General features: G+C 44.2%; 1 protein-coding gene across 1 annotated transcript in view; it reads right to left on the reverse strand.

The window, feature by feature from the left end:
* ITIH2 (inter-alpha-trypsin inhibitor heavy chain 2) overlaps nucleotides 1-18,593 on the reverse strand; it is a 46,185-nt gene extending 27,592 nt beyond the window's left edge. Inside the window, exons 1-8 of the mRNA XM_033208971.1 lie at nucleotides 18,216-18,593; nucleotides 16,554-16,628; nucleotides 14,508-14,540; nucleotides 12,575-12,744; nucleotides 8,428-8,532; nucleotides 3,900-4,062; nucleotides 861-968; nucleotides 53-181 (exon numbers count right to left, since the gene is read on the reverse strand). Of these exons, the coding sequence (XP_033064862.1) occupies nucleotides 53-181; nucleotides 861-968; nucleotides 3,900-4,062; nucleotides 8,428-8,532; nucleotides 12,575-12,744; nucleotides 14,508-14,540; nucleotides 16,554-16,628; nucleotides 18,216-18,299 (867 nt within the window). The 5' untranslated portion in view covers nucleotides 18,300-18,593. The remainder of the gene's footprint in view (nucleotides 1-52; nucleotides 182-860; nucleotides 969-3,899; nucleotides 4,063-8,427; nucleotides 8,533-12,574; nucleotides 12,745-14,507; nucleotides 14,541-16,553; nucleotides 16,629-18,215) is intronic.
* Nucleotides 18,594-20,058: the final 1,465 nt, after the last annotated feature.

Consider the following 20,058-nt stretch of genomic DNA (forward strand, 5'->3'; position numbering starts at 1 on the left):
GCAGCTCTTTGGCATGAGCTTGGCAGTAGAACCAGAGCCAGTGTGCACTCACCTCCAGTTCACCAGCCTTCTCTTCTCTTTTCACGTCATACAGCACCACCAGTTCCCCATCTACCGCAGTCTCCCGGCAGCTAGGGCATATTCTCTGCTGTGCTACTGTGGGCTTGAAGGAGACGTGCGCCTAGAAAGAACAGTGACGTCAGAGCCTCTGCCTCTAGCCCCTTCCCAGTGAGAGCTTGGCGCTGCCCCTTCTCCAGCACGCAGGGAAGAGGAGCTGCTCAGTGGACGTTCTGCATCCTGGCAACATCGGTGGACCCCTTACTGATGGGAAAGACAAGCCAGGGCTTTTGCAGGGAGCATCTCCAGCCTGCCATGCTGTTTGCAAGGTTTCAGGCCTTTTCAGAAGAAAGCCAATGAATTTTCTTCATCCCCTATAGAAGGGCTGACCACCTGCTTTGGAAAGAGTTTGTGAAATGTTTTAATGTTCTTAGAGGAGTCATAGTTGGTTATCATTGGCCATTGAGGCAGAGAGCTGGACATTTCTTGCTATGGTTAATGAATGAGAATCCACCACATAGGATGTGAAAGCTGTCCTTTAGCTACTGCTTAAGTAGGTGACTTAGGGGAAATGAGACCCAAAAAGGGACAATCTCTGGTCAAAATGGAAAGAAACCACTGGGAGTGTTGTTCTGTGTGTCCTGGGGAGACCCTAGGCTCTTCTTGGGGATCCCTATTTCTTCAGACAGTGTCCTCAACTCAACACCAGCCTGCGTTTGTATTCTCCAGAGCACAGGAGGAGAACACAACCCACGAGCCAGAGCCCCCCGTGGATGCCTGGCAACATGCAGGGCTCAGGGTACCTTCTGTTGTCCTTTAGAAACGACCGGAACACTATCAAAATGGCCTTCAAATGTGTCAGGAACATGAAGAAATCTGATTCCCTGAGGTTCGATAACCCACACATCTACCTAGAAATGCAAGAGAAAATTACCCAAAGCATTAAAAATCTTTAAAGTCTTTTTAAGCAAGAAGTAAAATTACAAATAAGTCCTCTGATGCTTTCCTCCTCCGCAGGTTTCCCCAGTGCGGCTTCGTGATCTCTCCTGCAGGACCACAAGTTCCTGCGATGGGGTTCATCTCACTGCGGAGGCTTAACCCCCGTCTGTCAACTCAGAACTCTCCTTCTGCTGCCTCACTCCCCCAGGAGTCAATTCCCTTCTTCATTCTATTGGAGTCTTTTTATTTATAAGAACATTTGCATTGTTAGGGAAAAAAAGAATTCCTTCTTTTTTTCTCTCTCTCTCATTGTTAAATAGCACTGCATTTACTCTGTAGACCTGCCATTGTTAAATAGTACTGCATTTACTTTGTAGAACTGTCAAAAGTAGACCATTTTCCCCAAATATTGGGTCCTTTCATTTCTTCTCTGTCTTCTTGCTTTGAACAGAGCTCGTCTAGGGAAATCCTCTTTGGTGATTCTTGACCAAACCACAGTCATGGCTGCCATTTGTTTCTTTTTTCATTTAACTCTATGATTTGTTTATTTATATTTTTGTGTATTTATTTTGAAAATTTTGTATAAATTGAAGGAGTACAAATGCAGTTTGGTTACATGAACATATTGCACAGGAATGAAGTCTAGGCTTTTAGTGAAACTACCACCCAAGAAATGTACCTTGTATTCGTTAAGTAATTTCTCATCCCTCACTCCATTCCCACCCTCCCACACTTCTCCCAAGTCTCCCCACTCCCACTCTCCCACACTTCCGAGCCTCCAACATCTATCATTCCACACCCTATGTCCCTGCGTACATATTATTCAACTCTCTCTTATAAGTGAGAACATGTGGTATTTGACTTTCTGTATCTGAGTTACTTAGCTGCCATTTTTTCTTTTTTTCTTTCTTTCTTTCTTTTTTTTTTTTCAGACAAGATTTTGTTTTGTCATCCAGCCTGGAGTGCAGTGGCATGATCATAGCTAACTGTGGCCTCGACTTTTTGGGCTCAAGCTATCCTCCTGCCTCAGTCTCCCAAGTAGGTGGGACTACAGGAGTACACCACCATGCCTGGCTAATTTATTTATTTATTTTCAGTAGAGATGAGGTCTCACTGTGCTGCCCAGGTTGTCCCTCAGTTTTTGTTAATATTGTTACTATCAACAATCTCAATGATTGTCTCCTTCTAGGCTTAGATGCTAATCACATCTAACCATTGTTTCAAATTATGTATCGTGGGATTCATGGCACTGAGCAAGAGAATGTGCGTGACTGACACCCATCCATCATCAGTACTGGAAAAACATCCAACATCACACTCTTAGTTGTACAGAGCATCTTGGCCAAGTCACGTGCCCTGGTAAGGGGCTGCATTTACCTGAAGGAAGGGCATCTTTTTTTCAATTCACGCAAAAGCACGGTATATGCTAGGAGTGGCCCAGAAAAGAATCAAGCGCATAGACTCTGATAGTGAACTGATGCCAAATAGTGGGCATTATTGATCAGACGAGCAGCTTTTTAAACGGGAATTAAAGTTTCATCATGATTAATTCATTCCCTTTCATCTCCCATGTCTCCGGGCAATTCACAACCTGTCTGCTTCACTCTCCCATCTTCCAGGGGGAGGGGCACGTTGGCCTCTGTACTCTCTTAGGTTTCCTCTTGTCTAGCTCTGCCTCCTACACTAAACAGTCATAGGATGTCGCATAGATTTGAGCAAAGAAAAGAGCAGTTTAGTCTTTATAGCAAGAGATGAAGATGACAGCAGAGGTGAGTTCAGATGGACAGGAGCACAGTGGATGTCCGAGGCACTGCTCCCCTGCTGTGATGATGGCTGGGGTGGCAGGGAAGACAACTCACTTAACCTTCATCAAGCTCCTGTCATTGGCCACATATTACAGGAACAGGTAACCAAGTACAGGACGTTCTCACTTCTAAGTGGGAGCTAAACATTGAGTACACATGAACACAAAGAAGGGAACAATTGGTACCAGGGCCTACTCCATGGTGAGGGAGGGAGGAGAGAAAGGATCGGAAAACTACCTATCAGGTACTATGCTCATTACCTCGGTGGTGAAATCATCTGTACACACCACCCCTGTGATGTGGAATTTACCTATATAACAAACCTGCACACGTGCCCCTGAACTTAAAATAAAAGTTTAAAAAAAGAACTGAGAAACAAAAATCTGTTACCGTAGCCTTTTCAGAGATGAGACAGCAGAGACTCAGGAACACTGGTCCCTGAAGATTAGTGTCTTGGGATGAATGGTGGCCTCCCCACTAAAGATATGCCCAACCCCTGGAACCTGTGAACATGGATTTATCTGGAAAAAGAGTCCTTGCAGATGCAATTAAGGATCTTGAGTTGAGATCATCCTGTACTACCTGGTGGACCCCAAATCTAATAGGTGTTCTTGTGAGAGAAAGGCAGAGGGGCATTTGAGATGCTTGGAGGGGGAGAGGCTGCGATCACAGAAGAAGAGATTGGAGTGATCTGACCAGAAGGCCATGAGTCAAGGAAGGCCAGCAGCTGCCAGAGAGCAGGAGAAGCAAGGAATGGGCTCTCCCCTGGAGCCTCCAGAGAGACAGTGCAGCTCTGCAGACACCTTGACTTCAGACTTCCGTAAGAGAATCAATTTCTGTTCTGTTAAGCTGTGGTGTTTGCTGTAACTTGTTATAGCAGAGCTCAGAAACCACCATCCACCATAATATGGCTGTTAAGGAGAGTGACAGCTGTAAGGAAGTGGTGTGGCTGACTCCAAACTCACCATCCTTTCAATACATCCCATTGTCTTGCAGAGTCGAGTGGCATCCAACACCACAAGTGGTGGTGACAAGCAGAAATGGGTCAGGGACTATAAAAGGACAGTGTCACTGTCCACCCTACAGATCCAGGCTTACCTCCAAGTGTTTGGCCAGCCGTCCAGGCTGCAGATAGATCCTGTGTTCGTAGGAGCCCAGCTTCCTCCACTTCACCTCCTGGTAGTGAAGTTCGAACTGTACCTTTGCTCCTGGGAGGACATTTACTTCCGTTCTGAAGTTTTCCATGTCAAGAGCCCTGCTCCTAAAGGTGACAGCCCCCAACAAGAGTCAACAGATACATGATTGAGCAGCAAGACTCACAGCCTAGGCAGAGGGCATGTAGACTTTCTTGGACAGTCCGACCTGCTCAGTAGTTCATGAAAGTCAACAGTAGGTACACCAGAGATAAGTGCAGCTTCTAGATCAGTTGAATCCCCACAAGAGCTTCCATCTCCTCTCCTACCCGATCTCTGGCTCCCAGAGCTTCTTACTGACTTGAATGTTGTCTGCAAAAAGCTACCAGGGATTGGCCCCTATCCTGGGCCAGAAACTTGACATCTATCATTGCTGATATAGCAGTTCTGCAATATGGAAATCATTACCCTGACTTTTCAGATGATAAAAAAAATTAGGCTTAGGCCGGGTGCGGTGGCTCACACCTGTAATCCCAGCACTTTGGGAGGCCGAGGAGGGCAGATCACGAGGTCAGGAGTTTGAGACCAGCCTGGCCAACATGGTGAAACCCTGTCTCTACTAAAAATGCAAAAATTAGCTAGGCATGGTGGTGCGTGCCTGTAATCCCAGCTACTCAGGAGGCTGGGGCAGGAGAACTGCTTGAACCAGGACCCAGGAGGCGGAGGTTGCGTTGAGCCGAGATCACGCCATTGCACTCCAGCCTGGGCAACAAGAGTGAAATTCTGTCTAAAAAAACAGGTTTGTAGAGGACCTGCTCAAGACCCCATAGCCAGTCCACTGTGGGACCAGGACTCACACCCAAGGTTGGATGGTTCAAAGATAGCACACTCTTCCTATACTGCATTTGAGGCTCACTATAGGAGTTCTTGATATTTTTGAAGGTCTTCAGAAAGAAAAACTTTATTATTGCATCAAATTGAGTATGTTTCTCTCTCTTTTTTTTTGAGCTGGAGTCTTGCTCTGCTGCCAGGGCTGTAGTACAGTGGTATGATCTCGGCTGACTGCAACCTGTGCCTCCAGGGTTCAAGCTATTCTCCTACCTTAGCATTCTGAGTAGCTGGGATTACAGATGTGTACCACCACACCCAGCTAATTTTCATATTTTTAGTAGAGTCAGGGTTTCGCCATGCTGGCCAGGCTGGTCTTGAACTCCTGACCTCAGATGATCCACCCACCTCCACCTCCGAAAGTGCTGGGATTACAGGCTGAGCCACTGCACCTGGCCTGAGTATGTTTTTCTCTCAGAAGGCCTTATTTTAGTCACATACATATTGAGTTCAATGTGATCATTGATCTTGAGGTGTTTATGGTTTAAAGAGAAAGCAGCAGAATTATCAACACTGGTTATTCCAGCATTAGGATAAACAAGGAATGATTTTTTTAAACGAAATAAGTAAATACACTGGGCACGGAGGCTGACACCTGTAATCTTAGCACATTGGGAGGCCGAGGTGGGTGGGTCACTTGAGGTCAAGAGTTACCAGCCTGGCCAACATGGTGAAATCCCATCTCTACTAAAAACACAAAAATTAGCCATGTGTGGTGGTGGGTGCCTGTAATCCTAGCCACTCAGGAGACTGAGGCAGGAGAATTGCTTAGACTCGGGAGGTGGAGGTTGCAGTGAGCCCTGTCTCTACTAAAAATAGAAAAATTAGCCGGACGTGGTGATGGGTGCCTGTAATCCTAGCTCTTGGGAGGCTGAGGCAGGAAAATTGCTTAGATCTGGGAGGTGGAGTTTGCAGTGAGCAGAGATCATGCCACTGCACTTCACTTTATCCAGGGTGATAGAGTGAAACTTCATCTCAAAAATAATAAAATAAAATAAAATAAAGACATAAAAAGAAAAGAAATAAGTGAGTAAGCAAGGTGAGAGGTTGCATAATCAGCCTGTGGGATTGGGGAGTTGTGAAGAGTCAGTGTGAGATAACTGAAGAAAAAGATGAGCATGACCTTATGCAAAGCTTTGAGACAGAGCCTGTAGCGAGAGACCATGTTTAGCCGAGGGGTGCACTAGGATGGGAGCTCTGCGTTCCCTGCAGTATCTCCAGTGCCTAGAAGAGTTTCTGGTAGAAATAAGTATTTGTGGGATGGATAAACAAATAAGTATTTGTGGGATGGATAAACAAATAAATGAATGGGTGATGTGGTCAAAATTATGGATAAAGATGGTAAAATCATTCTCTCTCTCTCTCTCCTTCTTTCCTTCCTTCCTTCCTTCCTTCTTCCTTCTCCTTCCTTCCTTCCTTTTCCTTTTTTCTTTCTTTCTTTCTTTCCTTCTTTCCTTCTTTCCTTCTTTCTCTCTTTCTCTCTCTCTCTCTTTCTTTCTTTCTTACTTTTTTTGAGACAGTTGCTGTGTCTCCAGTCTGGAATGCAGTAGTGTGATCTCGACTCACTGCAACCTCTGACTCCCTGGTTCAAGTAATTATCCTGCCTCAGCCTCCCGTGTGGCTGGGATTAGAGGCACACGCCACCACACCCAGCTAATTTATGTATTTTTAGTAGAGACGGGGTTTCACCATGTTGGCCAGGATGGTCTCAATCTCATGACCTCATGATCTGCCTGCCTCAACCTCCCAAAGTGCTGGGATTACAGGCATGAGCCACTGTGCCCGGCCAGCAAAATGATTCTTAATGGTAAAAGAACTGATTTACTGGCCAGGCGCGGTGGCTCACGCCTGTAATCCCAGCACTTTGCGGTGCCGAGGTGGGTGGATCACGAGGTCAGTAGATCAAAACTACCCCGGCTAACACGGTGAAACTCTGTCTCTACTAAAAATACAAAAAAATTAGCCAGGCATGGTGGCTGGTGCCTGTAGTCACAGCCACTTGGGAGGCTGAGGCAGGAGAATGGCATGAACCCGGGAGGTGGAGCTTGCAGTGAGCCAAGATGGAGCCACTGCACTCCAGCCTGGGCTACAGAGTGAGACTCCGTCTCAAAAAAAAAAAAAAAAAAAAAAAACAGAACTGATTTACCTGCAGGAAGGCTAGAGGCATTTCCTCTGCTTGGAGCTTCTTCTCTCCTTTCTCTACCTGGCTGAAGTTTACTACAGTTGGTGCTCTGTATCCTCTAGAGTTTGGTTCCAGGATTCCCCAAGGATACCAAAATCCAGTGATGCCCAAGCCACTGTTATGAAATAGTGTGGTGAAGTCAACCCTCTGTACCCACAAGTCTCCATGCACAGTTGGTTGAATCTGAGAATGTGGAACCCATGGATGTGAAGGCCAAGTGTAACCTTCCTGGGCTCCGCTTACACACAGTCCTCTGTGGGACTTCCTGGACCCTCAGACAGGATCACACACTCGGCACTCGGAACTCCCGTAGTGTTTTTTGTGTACCCTCTCTGTATTTCTGTTAGCACTTGCCCACTACAGATATTGTGGTCACAGGTTCCTTGTCTGTCTCCTGTACGGGACTGATGGTGTCTGCTTTTGTGCTGCTGCTGCCTCTGACAGAACCGGGTACAGAGTTTGCGTTTGATGCATTTCTGTTGAATGAATAAATGCATGAATGAAAGGAAAAGAACTTCAACTACAGGTGAGTTTGGGGATGTAGGAGAGGAGGAGATGAGGAAAGAAACGTGGCAGGATTTGGCCTGATAGTGAGTGTGCGGTGCAAGCAGTGAGAAGGTGAAAATTCCTTTGAAGATTTTTTTCCCTTTCAAGGGAAGCTACGTTTTGAGGGTGACTTGACATTCCCAGGTCTTACTTAAATTATAAGGGGAAAAAAATAAACAAAACCTAAGTATCACAGCCCAGCATGGTGGCTCAAGCCTGTAATCCTAGCACTTTGGGAGGCCGATGAGGGAGGAGCACTTGAGGCCAGCCTAGACAACAAAGCAAGGCCTTAACTCTACAAAAACTAAAAAAATTAGTCAGGCATGGTGGTGCACCCCAAGTCCCAGCTACTTGGGAGGCTGAGGCATTCCCGCTTGGGGCCAGGAGTTTGGGGTTGTAGTGAGCTGTGATCACACCACTGCATTCCAGCTTGGGTAAAAAGGAAGACCTCATCTCAAAAAAATAAATAAATAAATAATTGCCTTATCTCTACAAATAGGCAGAATAAATCATTAAGGCAAATTTTAAACTTTCCCTTCTGCATATATGTTAAGTTTTGTAACAAGATTACCAACATTTCTGTAGTTTCTCTCTTCACTCTTTAGAAAAATCAGTGTTTATTTACAGAACATCCATCTACTTGCTAGATGAGTGATGTAAGCACAACCAGCATGCGATCACCCAAAACCCATTGGTTGAAGAAGGACCTTTAGGCAAATAGAAGCTGCAGTGCCTAATTCTCCCATCTGGCTTTGAGAGTTTGCCATTGGCTCAGGTGCCGTGCCTTTCCGGAGGCTGGTTTGCTGCTGTGGGAAGGAGACAGGAGAGGAAACCACCATCGAGAGGCAAGGGCAAGCCTTGCTCACTCAGGCCTTACCTCACCAAGCCAGCCATCTTGCCTTTTGCCCTGGCCTGTGCGTAGAGAGCTCGGCCCACAGTTTTCTCCTTAATAGAACTCCTAAATGTCGTGCCATCCACAGTCCTAGAAAACGACAGAAGGCAACCAGTTGGTCAGAAAAATAATCTTTTTTTTTTTTTTTTTTTTTTCTTGAGATGGAGTCTTGCTCTGTCACCCAGGCTGGAGTGCAATGGTGCAATCTCGGCTCACTGCAACCTCTGCCTCCCGGGTTCAAGCAATTCTCCTGCTTCAGCCTCCTGAGGAGCTGGGATTACAGGCTCCTGCCACCATGCCAGGCTAATTTTTTGTATTTTTAGTAGAGGTGGGGTTTCACCATGTTGGCAAGGCTGGTCTCGAACTTCTGACCTGGTGATCCATCTGCCTTGGCCTCCCAAAGTTCTGGGATTACAGGTGTGAGCCACCGTGCCTGGCCCAGAATAGTAATCTTAGCAAAACAAACAAGAGCAAGCAAAGAACCCAACAAGGCTGATTTAAAGAATGAGGGCAATGATCATTTTGTGTCTATCAGAAATAAGGGAGGCATTTGAATAGTTTATAGACAGGATTTCCTTTATTGATTGGATAGAGTGGCTTGAGAGGGGTTTGGTAGGCTCCCACCCTAAAACCTTTCCCTCATGTACTGTTGTTTGTTTTTAGATTTTTCCTCATTTTTGAATTTCATCCTTTAGATGAAGAATGGTTCTCTTTGGGTGTCCCCTTCGAATGACAAATGTGACTAGGAGAGGTGACTGATAAATTCCGAATTATCTCGTTACCTTTGGTTCATCAGGTCATTCTGTGAGTTAAGAATTTGGCATAGCTGTGGGGTATGCAATGGACCGAATGTTTATGTTCCCCGCAAATGTGTATGTTGAACCTTACTTCCTAGGACGATGACATTAGGAGGTGGGGCCTTGGAGAGGTAATTAGGTCTCTCCTCATGAATAGCCTTTAGTGCTCTCACAAAAGAGACTGCAAGGAGTTCTCTCATCTCTTTGCATCCTGACTGAACCAGGAAATGGGCCCTCACCAGACATGAAATCTTTGGGCACCTTGATCTCAGACTTCCCAGCCTTCAGAACTATGAGAAATACATTTCTGTTGTTCATAAGCTACCCATTTTATGGTACTTAGTCATAGCAGCCTGAGCTGATGAAGACAGACTATTATGCTCCTCTGCAAGGATGGAAAAGAATAGAGAAAAATGGGGGAAGGTGCTGGTGGGTCCACTGCCAAAGCGGTGTTTATCTGGAAGCCATCTCCCTTGGGGACCTCTGTCTTCTATTTGCACCTCATCTCTTTCCACCTTACTTTTAGCTGGCTAGCAACTAATCCTTACCGAGTCATGGTTGGTCAGAGAGGTAGAATCCAGAATTTTGGGAGTAAATGGGAACTTCCAGTACTCAAATGGGCAGTGTCTTTTCCAAGGAGCAATTTAGAAATGTGTGAAGTTTGGGTTGTTGAGATGACTCGGAAGTGCTGCTGGCATTTGTGGGAGGACACCGAGAATGTTAGTCATCCTGCAATGTGAAGGACAGCTCCACTGAAGAATTTTCCTGCCCCAAATGCCAACAGCACATGTGTTGAAGCACACTTCTGGGTTTGCCTCTTTAGATGAGAGATATCAGACCCCAGGAGATAGATGACTCTTGCTCAAGGTCATGCTGCTGGTCAAGGCCATCATGCTTCTATCAAATCACAACTAAGTCTCAAAGGCCAAGGAGTCTTTAGGACAAAGGAAATCATCTCCCATAGAATATTCAGGATCTTGATAAAAAAGTAGAAGGGATATTTTGGCTAGTACATAGGTCTACACAGCTTATTTTTAAGTTGTGATAATTAAGCAAGTATCTTCTCTGGTCTTATACATTCAGCCTAGAGCAGCGGGAGATAAAAGGAAATGCATGTTTCACAATTCTGTCCTTTGTACTTCAAATCTTCTATGTAATGAAATGGTAAAGAAAGAACAGAATGAAAGATGGAATGGTATGCAGGCATAAAAAAAGGAATGAGGTCATGTCCTTTGCAGGGACATGGATCAAGCTGGAAGCCATCATCCTCAGCAAACTAACACAGGAACAGAAATTCAAACACTGTATATTCTCACTCATAAGTGGGAGTTGAACAATGAGAACACATGGACACAGGGAGGGGAACATCACACACTGGGGCCTGTCAGGAGGTAGGGGGTAAGGGGAGGGACAGCATTAGGACAAATACTTAATACATGCAGGGCTTAAAACCTAGATAACAGGATGACAGGTGCAGCAAACCACCATAGCTCATGTATACCTATGTAACAAACCTACACATTCTGCACTTGTATCCTGGAACTTAAAGTAAAAATAAAACAAAACAAACAAACAAACAAAAAACAGAAATAACAGATCTTTAGAGTAAGTTCTGATTATGTGGTTTAAAAACAGGAATTTATTAAAATAGTTTTCAATGTCATTTCTAGACATGGGGTCATATAATACCACTACAGAAAAGTTATCCCTTCTCCCTTTGCTTTTTAGAAAAGGCAGACAAAAAAAGCGATACATTTTAAAGCCAATTCAAAGGATACCAGTCAAAGTGACACAATGCCTTTTTCTGCCTACTTGGTTTTGTTTGGAAAATAGAGTTCACATGACTGCCAAAGTGCATGGTAGTTGAACCCTTTACTGTTTATCTACAGTGATCACTGATTACCCTGGTGTATGAAAGACAAAAGTGGATGAGAAGTAACTCAACCTAATGTCTTCACGAAAAAAATAGCCAGACTTTATGCACAGTACTTTGCTGTGTTCTTGGCAACTTAAGAGGGACATTGACCACTTGGAACATACTCTGGGGTGGCTGCCTTGATATTTGGACATAGAAATCTTTCCAATCACTTAGAGGAACAGGGAATATTTAGCTTTGATACACGAAGGCTCCAAGTGGATAAGATAACTGGCATTAACTGTTTGGAAAGTATTGGAGTCGTTTAACATTTTTTTATTATGAACAATTTCAAACACACAGAAAATAGAGGGAATAATATGAGATGTCCATGAAATCATCACTGAGCTACACCATTATGAATACTCAACCACTCTTAATTTGTCTATACTCTCATGCTTTCCACCTCAATTGTTAAGAAGCCAAGCTCAAGGCCGGGCGTGGTAGCTCACGCCTGTAATCCAAGCACTTTGGGAGGCCGAGGTAGGTGGATCACGAGGTCAAGAGATTGAGACCATCCTGGCTAACATGGTGAAACCCCGTCTCTACTAAAAATACAAAAAATTAGCCAGGCATGGTGGCGGGCACCTGTAGTCCCAGCTACTTGGGAGGCTGAGGCAGGAGAATGGTGTGAACCCGGGAGGCAGAACTTGCAGTGAGCCGAGATGGTGCCACTGCACTCCAGCCTGGGTGACAGAGCGAGACTCCATCTCAAAAAAAAAAAAAGCCAAGCTCAGATGGCACATCATTTCATCTATGAACACTTCAATATGTATTTTGTAGAGAGCTTTTTAAAAATTCATGTGATTATCACTAGAGTCATTGGGTAGAAAGTCGAAAATATTTAAATGAAGTATAAGAAAGGACTCTTAACAGAGCTGTCAACCATTGAGTTGATTGCCTTGGGAAAAGTGAGTTTATCATTAAGGAAATCATCACACACTTGTAAGTGGTGTTACAGAGGAGGTCAAGCACTGGATAAGTAATTGGATTTAATCTGTGGTTCTCAACTTGTTTTTTTTTTTTTCCTACAGAGAAACATACGGCAGATGGCATTGACCTGCTGTGCACATGCTCTTATGTGGTTTGCTATAAGCCAGGGCAACCCAGTATATTTTTCTCCTCCCAAGAAAGTATATTAAAATGCAAGTAAGTATGAGGTTGTTACCATAGAGATAGACTTAGGTTTGCTTTAGCTTATTAGAAACAAAAAGCAAATAATTCACAAATTCTAATGCTTTGAATAGGAGCAAATTATTGGGACCACCCTCACAATGACCCTTGCCATCCAGCCGGTCCACAGTTCTGGAGGTAAGCACCACTGGGAGAGTTGACCATGAAGGTCCACTCTAACTATGAGGGGATTTGATTCTGTGGGTAGAGCACCTGCAATTTCTGGCTCTACACAGAAGTTACTCACATGGAGAAGTTGGAAATGAAGGCTCCTTTGGGGATCTGAACATCAAACACGACATTCTGAGGCTGTGGGGAATTGTTCACCACTTTGCTCTGGATCATGGTGGTAGCCATCCGAGAAGTAATAGTAGACTGGACTTTATAGCTATAAAGAGTTACTTGATCAGCCTCTTCCTGAAATTGGCAAGAAAGCATAACGGTACTAATTGAAAAATCACACAGAACTTCATCAAATGTAGAGCATTTGATGTTAACAGCACTATGTTTTCCTTGTTTTACTAGCAGAACAATTCCGAGGCCTTGATAAGGGCAGAACTCGGTGTTGTTAAGCATTCTCCTAACTTCTTGGAACACCCAGCGAGCAGAAATCTGCCTTCGTTTCAAGATACTTTGAGCTAAAAGGCATTTTCAGCCCTATGAGTCTATAAATAAGGATTTTGCAAAAATTAGAATACACATAGAAAACGGTTGTGGGAAGCCAGATTGGATTGAGGAAGTCCAGGAAATAACTCCAAATGCAGGACCATCAGCTGGGGAAAGGATACTGGATTGCGAGGTTGAAAGAGGACCCTGGTTGTATCTTTTGTTAGGGTCAGACAGGGGTGCTGTGGGGTGGATACACACATGTGGCCTCCACCAACCCCTCTTACCGCTCTCTACCTTCTTTAGTCTCCTCTATTACAATTTCATCTGCAGTCCTTTTCTCCTCCCTCAAGTCAGAACAAGTTAAGAAAACAGTGATGGGTGTAAGCAAGGGGCATTGATCTTGGAGCGGGCATTCTGATATAAGTATTGGTCCAACACTCTGGACCTCCTTACCCAATCGCTACTGATTTAAAGCAGCTCCAGTATAAAGGATCTCATACGTAAGTGTTCTCAAAGGCAAGGTCCTAGAAACCCATGTCTTTCCGGAGGTGACTGAGAGCTGCAAGCTCCTTCAGGTCTATGACAACTATGGGACCCATTAGATTTTGCCTTTTTCTCCAAAAGAATTTACTTGTCTCAATACCAGGTCTCATTCCCCAAACTTTGTAGTCCAACATTAAACCTTTTGACTAACCATGCAGCTCACCTCAAGCTAAAATAAAATCCAGGCGAATCTACGTGTCCTTCCTCCCTCTGAAGTGTGCACTTCTGGCAGTTTCTGCCAATTCAGGGCAGGAAGCACAACATAAACCACTTCCTCAGGTTGTTTTCTTGCCACAGAATGGTCTACTCTGAACATCTCAGGGAACTGGGCCATGTTGTATTTAAGAATTCCTTCCCACGGGCACTCTTTTATTATCTCAAGCTGTCATACTTTAAATCAAAATGGTGTCGGAAGCGATGGCTCACACCTGTAATCCCAGCACTTTGGGAGGCTGAGGCAGGCAGATCACCCAAGGTCAGGAGTTTGAGACCAGCCTGGCCAACATGGTGAAACCCCATCTCTACTAAAAACACAAAAATTAGCTGGGCATGGTGGCACATGCCTGTAATCCCAGCCACTCAGGAGACTAAGGCAGGAGAATCTCTTGAACCTAAGGGGCAGAGGGTGCAGTGAGCTGAGATCACGCCATTGCACTCCAGCCTGGGCAAGAAGAGTAAAACTCTGTCTCGAAAAAATAAAAATAAAAATGTAAAAATAAATATTTAAAACGGGTAAGTTGGAATCAATACATAAATTTATACAGTGGGATGGAACCTATGTTATATGGCAAAACTCAAGAAAATCAAGAGAAGGGCCCCTTCAGCTCTTGGTGACCTCTCTCCTGTCTGAAAAGACTGCACTCTTTAATGCTGAATTTTAGAAACACTTCCAAACAGTTGGGCAAGGCAGTATTTCGAAAGTCAGGTAAATACTCGGTGACGGAGACCAAAGAGACACCCAGATTGATTTCCTGGGAATTATTAGCAGGAAAATCATTCAATCTGTAACAACATCAAAGTCAACTTACCATTATTTCTCCCGATTCTCCTGGAAGGCTTCTCTGTGAAAGGAAGTTAGACAATCATTCTTCAACTGTATGTCACTTATTACCTTGAGGGCCAAAACCCTTTTCTCAGTCAAAAAAGAAATTTTAGTTTTCTTCAGTACTGAGCTGTTATTCATTCACTGAAGTTGAGACATAAATATTGAACATTCTTGAAAACTATTTTCCCACTGGTGAGTTTCTCAACACCTTTCTCTACCAGTTTTGGTGGCGTGCATGTCATTCTTGGATATAATGCTAGAACAAGTAATTTTTAAATAAAAATATTCAACTAAATGTATCCTGGGTAGTGTATATCCCCTTGATGCTATTTGCTCTGTTTTTTACTCAAATAGAGACTTTGAGTCTCCATTCTGCCATGAGGCTGTGGGCATGCTGTTCCCAGTGTCTGCAGTGCCCCGGCTGGGTTCCTCAACCCCCATATAGAGAACTCTCCTCACCCTTCAGATCTCAGCTCCAGCAGAATTCCTCCAGTGAAAATCTCTAATGCCCCAAGACTAGGTTGGTTTCCTTTCCTAAGTGTTTTCGCAGCAGCATATTCCTTCCTGTAGTGCGCTCACCTTGTTTCATAATGATTCATTCTATTTGAGGGATTATTTGACTCAAGTCTGTCTCTTCCTTTAAACTAAGCTACATAAAAGCAGGGATTTTCATGTATTTCCTCCACGGTGTAACCCCAGAGCCAAACACAGTGACTGGTACCTAGAAGATTCTGTGCTTTTAACCACCATGCTAGGAGATTATCCGTACACTTGACTGTCCTGCGGAAAGGAACAAAGGCAATTCCCTTGCCTTTGAAAGTGAATGGCTTAAGGGTGGTGGGTGAACATGTAATGTTTGGTGAGCTGTTAATAACAGATCCAAGAAGTCAGGTGTTGGTTAGAAGCTCAGCTTGCCTGATTCAGGGTGAACTGAGGTTCTGTGCTATGTGACATGGTAAAGTCAATGGTTGACCTCTTCTTGTAGACTTCTTGAATGCAATGCTCAATGACAAATTTTTCTCTCTTATGGCTAAATAAATCGTGACATGAAGTCTTGCTTATTGGATTTTAATATTATTGGTCTACAAAAAAACCCTGGATTTTCAGAAAGTAGAAAATTCATACCTGTACAAAATAAGACATTGATTAGCTTAGAGTTTGCTGCTTCCGTAAATACCTCCTTTCTCAGCATGTGGGCTCCACCGGGAAGGAGCCAAGCCCTTCCTGGTGTTCCAGAAAACTCATCCCCTTAATTAGAGGGTTTTGTCTATACTGCCGCTGGTGGCCTCCAGGACTGCAACTCCCAGTGTGGCCTGTTCTCCTTTTTAGGTGCTCTCAGAGTGACCAGAGGAAGGAGATTGTAAGGCTGCAAGGGGAAGTGTCTGTCATCGCTAAAAGAAGAAAAGCCTTCCTAACAGGAAATCCTTCCCCATAAGGCAGGAAATAATTTCAGAATCTTAAGTGTTGAAGAAAACACATAGCCATGTAATCTTTTTTTTTTTTTTAAATGGAGTGGGGACAGGGTCTCCTTCTGTTGCCCAGGCTGCTGCAATCATAGCTCACTGCAGCCTTGAACTCCTGGGCTCAAGCGATCCTCCATCTCAGCTTCTCAAATAGCTGGGACTACAGGTGCATTCCAGCTAATATATATGTATCAGCTGGGTGGCAGAGATAGGGTCTCACTGTGTTAACTGGGCTGGTCTGGAACTCTGAGCCTCAAGTGATCCTCCCTCCTTGGCCTCCGAAAGTGCTGTGATTATAAGTGGGAGCCACTGTGCCGAGTCACGTATTCTTTAAAGGACTAACTTGAGCATTTATGGTGGGAAGGCTGCTAAGCTGCTGTGTGAATTTCCCTTTTGATTTCACCTGGGTGATCTCTTCCACCAAGGTGAAAGAGCACTGGACTCTCCTGTGCTAAAAAACAAACTCTTCAGAAAATCTAGCAGAAGACATCTTAACACTTATCTTACTTCTTCTGCCATAATCTCTTTCATTTTTTTCCCCCTTTTGGAAGTAAAGCTTACTGTACCTGATATCTCTGGTTCTCTGCCACCAATTGAAATTTGCCTGGGGCCAGTTCCACAAGATCTTCATAGTCTACAAACTTAAAAAAAATTAGGATTTTAACTTTTTTTTTTTAATTATACTTTAAGTTATGGGGTACATATGTACAACATGCAGGCTTGATACATAGGTATACATGTGCCATGTTGGTTTGCTGCACCCATCAACTCATCATTTAGCTTAGGTATTTCTCCTAATGCCATCCCTCCCCCAACCCCCAGCCCCCCGACAGGCCCCAGTGTGTGATGTTCCTCTCCCTGTGTCCATGTGTTCTCATTGTTCAGCTCCCACTTATAAGTGAGAACATGTGGTGTTTGGTTTTCTCTTCTTGTGTTACTTTGCTGAGAATGATGGTTTCCAAAAGATCTAGAGACAAAGAGATAGCTGTTGGTATTCATTATTTTATATTCTTTCCTCTACCTCTGGGCAATCACAATTTTGTATCAAATGATTTCTTTAGTATATTTCTATTTGCTGGTTATGTCTCAGAGGTGTACAAGTGGAAGGTAACAACACCTTCATATTTGTTGGACACGGGAATTCGTTTCTGAGTTTGCCCGCGGGTAGTAAGACAGGGATCAAAACAACCCAGTGATTAGGTGGGTGTCTGGGGAAGTAACTGGGTAGACTCTGGAGGCATTTGCAGTGTCTGACTGGACAGACATGAACCATACATCTCCCCAAGTTAAAAATGTAGGTATTTTCTAAAAGGAATACCAGTTAGAAATGACTGAAAAAGCACAAATGCATTTGGATGTCTTGGCTTCAATCTGAGATTTCCAACACACTCTGGTGACTTTTAAGTGTTGGAAAATATGATAGTTTCAAAGCAGACAGAGTGATATTTTCCCTCTGTAAATATGCCGTCATATTCTCTGGCATTTTTGTAGGTAATCCACTCTGCAAGTATCATAAGCCTTTGCATTTGCTGGGATGTTCCCATAACACGCTTTGCTTTTCTGGCATAAAAATAGCTCTTGTATGACTTTCAGCAACAGACTTTCAGTCCAAGACTTTCCTTACATTGGAGATGGCTAAGGGACAAAAGTGGAGACCTGCACTCCGTGGGAGTTATTCTTGTACTTTTCCACCCTTCTTGCTGTCTTCCCCTTTAATAGGAATACTTAAAGTGCCCTTATTACAAGTATCACTGTTCACTTAGATATGGAAAACAGTGTGCTTTGATAATGACTTTTCTTACGCTCTTAGTAAAAGAGTGATAATATTTCTTCGTCATCATAACAGCTAATAATGATTAAGCACTTACTAGTCCAGGCACTCTGCTAGAGAGTTTACACTGTGCCATTTAATTCTCAAAGCAAACCTTTGGGTTAGGTCTATTCTTACCCCCATTTTTTTTAGATGAGGAGTGAGCAGCTGTGCTCCATAAATGCTACACTCTGATGCCCGCCCATTGAGCTTGACTTAATTCTCATGCAAAACCTGTTAATGCTGTAAAAGGTAAATACACATTCCAATAATTATAACAGTAAACACGTGCACTCAGATGAATTTTATCTTAAGTTTCCATTACACACAGAATAAGGCCATTGAATAGCAATTGCAATAGGCTATTTACTGAGCTGACAAGCAGGCCAACAGCAAGGAGTGATCTGGAAGTACTTACTTCAGAAAGTCCATTTATGGGGATTTCGAAGCCTGATACTCCAGAAAGAAAGAAGCAGATGAAAAGGCACGTGAGTCGTTTCATTTTGCTGGACAGTTTTGCCAAAGCTCCCCAAAGCAGATGGTCTGGGGAGGATATCACTTCTTCCTACTGAACCAAGTTCAAAGGAACAGCAGAGGAGCCCTGTTCGCTTTAAGAAAGAAGAAAAAAGAAGAAAAAAACTCTCTAACTTTGCTCAAAATTGGGACAAATATTTGTTCTGGAGCTCAAACTTGAGCTGTGTGGGTGGATCGAACACCCAGAGGTTATTCAAACAGCAAAGTCAGAAGCAGTTGCTCACTGTGAGGACAAGTCAGGGGTAGATGGATGTGCTTGAATGTTCTTATATGCTTTTTTTTTTTTTTCTTTTTTTGGCTTTTGCTGATTTCTATTGATCTTAAAATCAGAGAGACCTAAAGATAATTGTCATCCTTTCTAAAGGACGAAGTGCAGAACTATTCCCAGAAACAAAATCCTTTGATCTAAATTAAAGCAGAAAAAATTTAGAAAAAGTGGGAGAAGACGCAGAGTGGTTTTTCTGAGCAAATAATTCATTGTGTGCATTTTCCCCATCTCTTTGATGACTGATTACCTGTTACCTATAAAGAGCCAGGCAAGTGGCTGTGCAGGATACTAGGGCAGATCTTCAGTGAGGATGCTCGTGAATGCCTTTGATTAAGGTAACAGTGTCTGTCCTGCTGCCCCCATCAGCCAGGCTCAAGTCAGTGCCAAATCAATACTCCCCAGTTTCAGAATTGGAGTGCAGTGGTGAGATCAAAGCTCATTGCAGCCTTAACTTCCCCCGGCTCAAGCAATCTTCCCACCTCAGCCTCCAGAGTAGCTGGACTACAGGTGTGCACTACTGTGCCCGGCTATTTTTTGTAGAGATGGGATTTCATCATGTTGCTCACCCTGGTCTTGAACATCTGGGATCAAGCTATCTGCTTGCCTTGGCCTCCCAAAGTGCTGGGATTCCAGATGTGAGCCACCATGCCTGGCCTCCATCCTGGTCAGATTCTATTTTTCTTGCAACGAACAGGAAATGTCACTTCTTGGATGCAGCACTGAAATAGGAAGCTCCAGCTGTGGGCAGAGTTACGATACAAGGGAGGTTGTCTCATCCTCAGGACCAAGCACCCCAGGCCAACTTCTGGGATCCTGGAGCTCCTTGTAACATTTAAAACCCAATTCACAAGGCATGCAACAGAGAGTTATCTGCACTTTCTTCCCTAGTTTCCCCTCAGTCTTTGAAACTGCACAGCATGGCCGGGCGCGGTGGCTCAAGCCTGTAATCCCAGCACTTTGGGAGGCCGAGACGGGCGGATGACGAGGTCAGGAGATCGAGACCATCCTGGTTAACACGGTGAAACCCCGTCTTTACTAAAAAAATACAAAAAACTAGCCGGGCGAGGTGGTGGGCGCCTGTAGTCCCAGCTACTCGGGAGGCTGAGGCAGGAGAATGGCCTAAATCCGGGAGGCGGAGCTTGCAGTGAGCTGAGATCCGGCCACTGCACTCCAGCCCGGGTGACAGAGCGAGACTCCGTCTCAAAAAAAAAAAAAAAAAAAGAAAGAAAGAAAAAAAAGAAACTGCACAGCCGTGTATCTGCTGGGGAAGCATAACTTCTGAAATAACGGCAGGGAGAAAACAGATTCTCCCCTCCCTTGCCTAGGTTGCACTAGGTGAGCACCGACTTTGGCCAGTGGGTGCCTCAGTGAACCCCTCATGGAAAAATCCCGCCACAGCTTTGCATTCTCGGCTGAGATACTGTTTCTGGGCAGTTAAGACCCAATGGCATGTTTTCCC

The sequence above is a fragment of the Trachypithecus francoisi genome, unplaced genomic scaffold (genome assembly GCF_009764315.1).
Source record: "Trachypithecus francoisi isolate TF-2019V2 unplaced genomic scaffold, Tfra_2.0 Lachesis_group9, whole genome shotgun sequence".
Classification (NCBI taxonomy): domain Eukaryota; kingdom Metazoa; phylum Chordata; class Mammalia; order Primates; family Cercopithecidae; genus Trachypithecus; species Trachypithecus francoisi.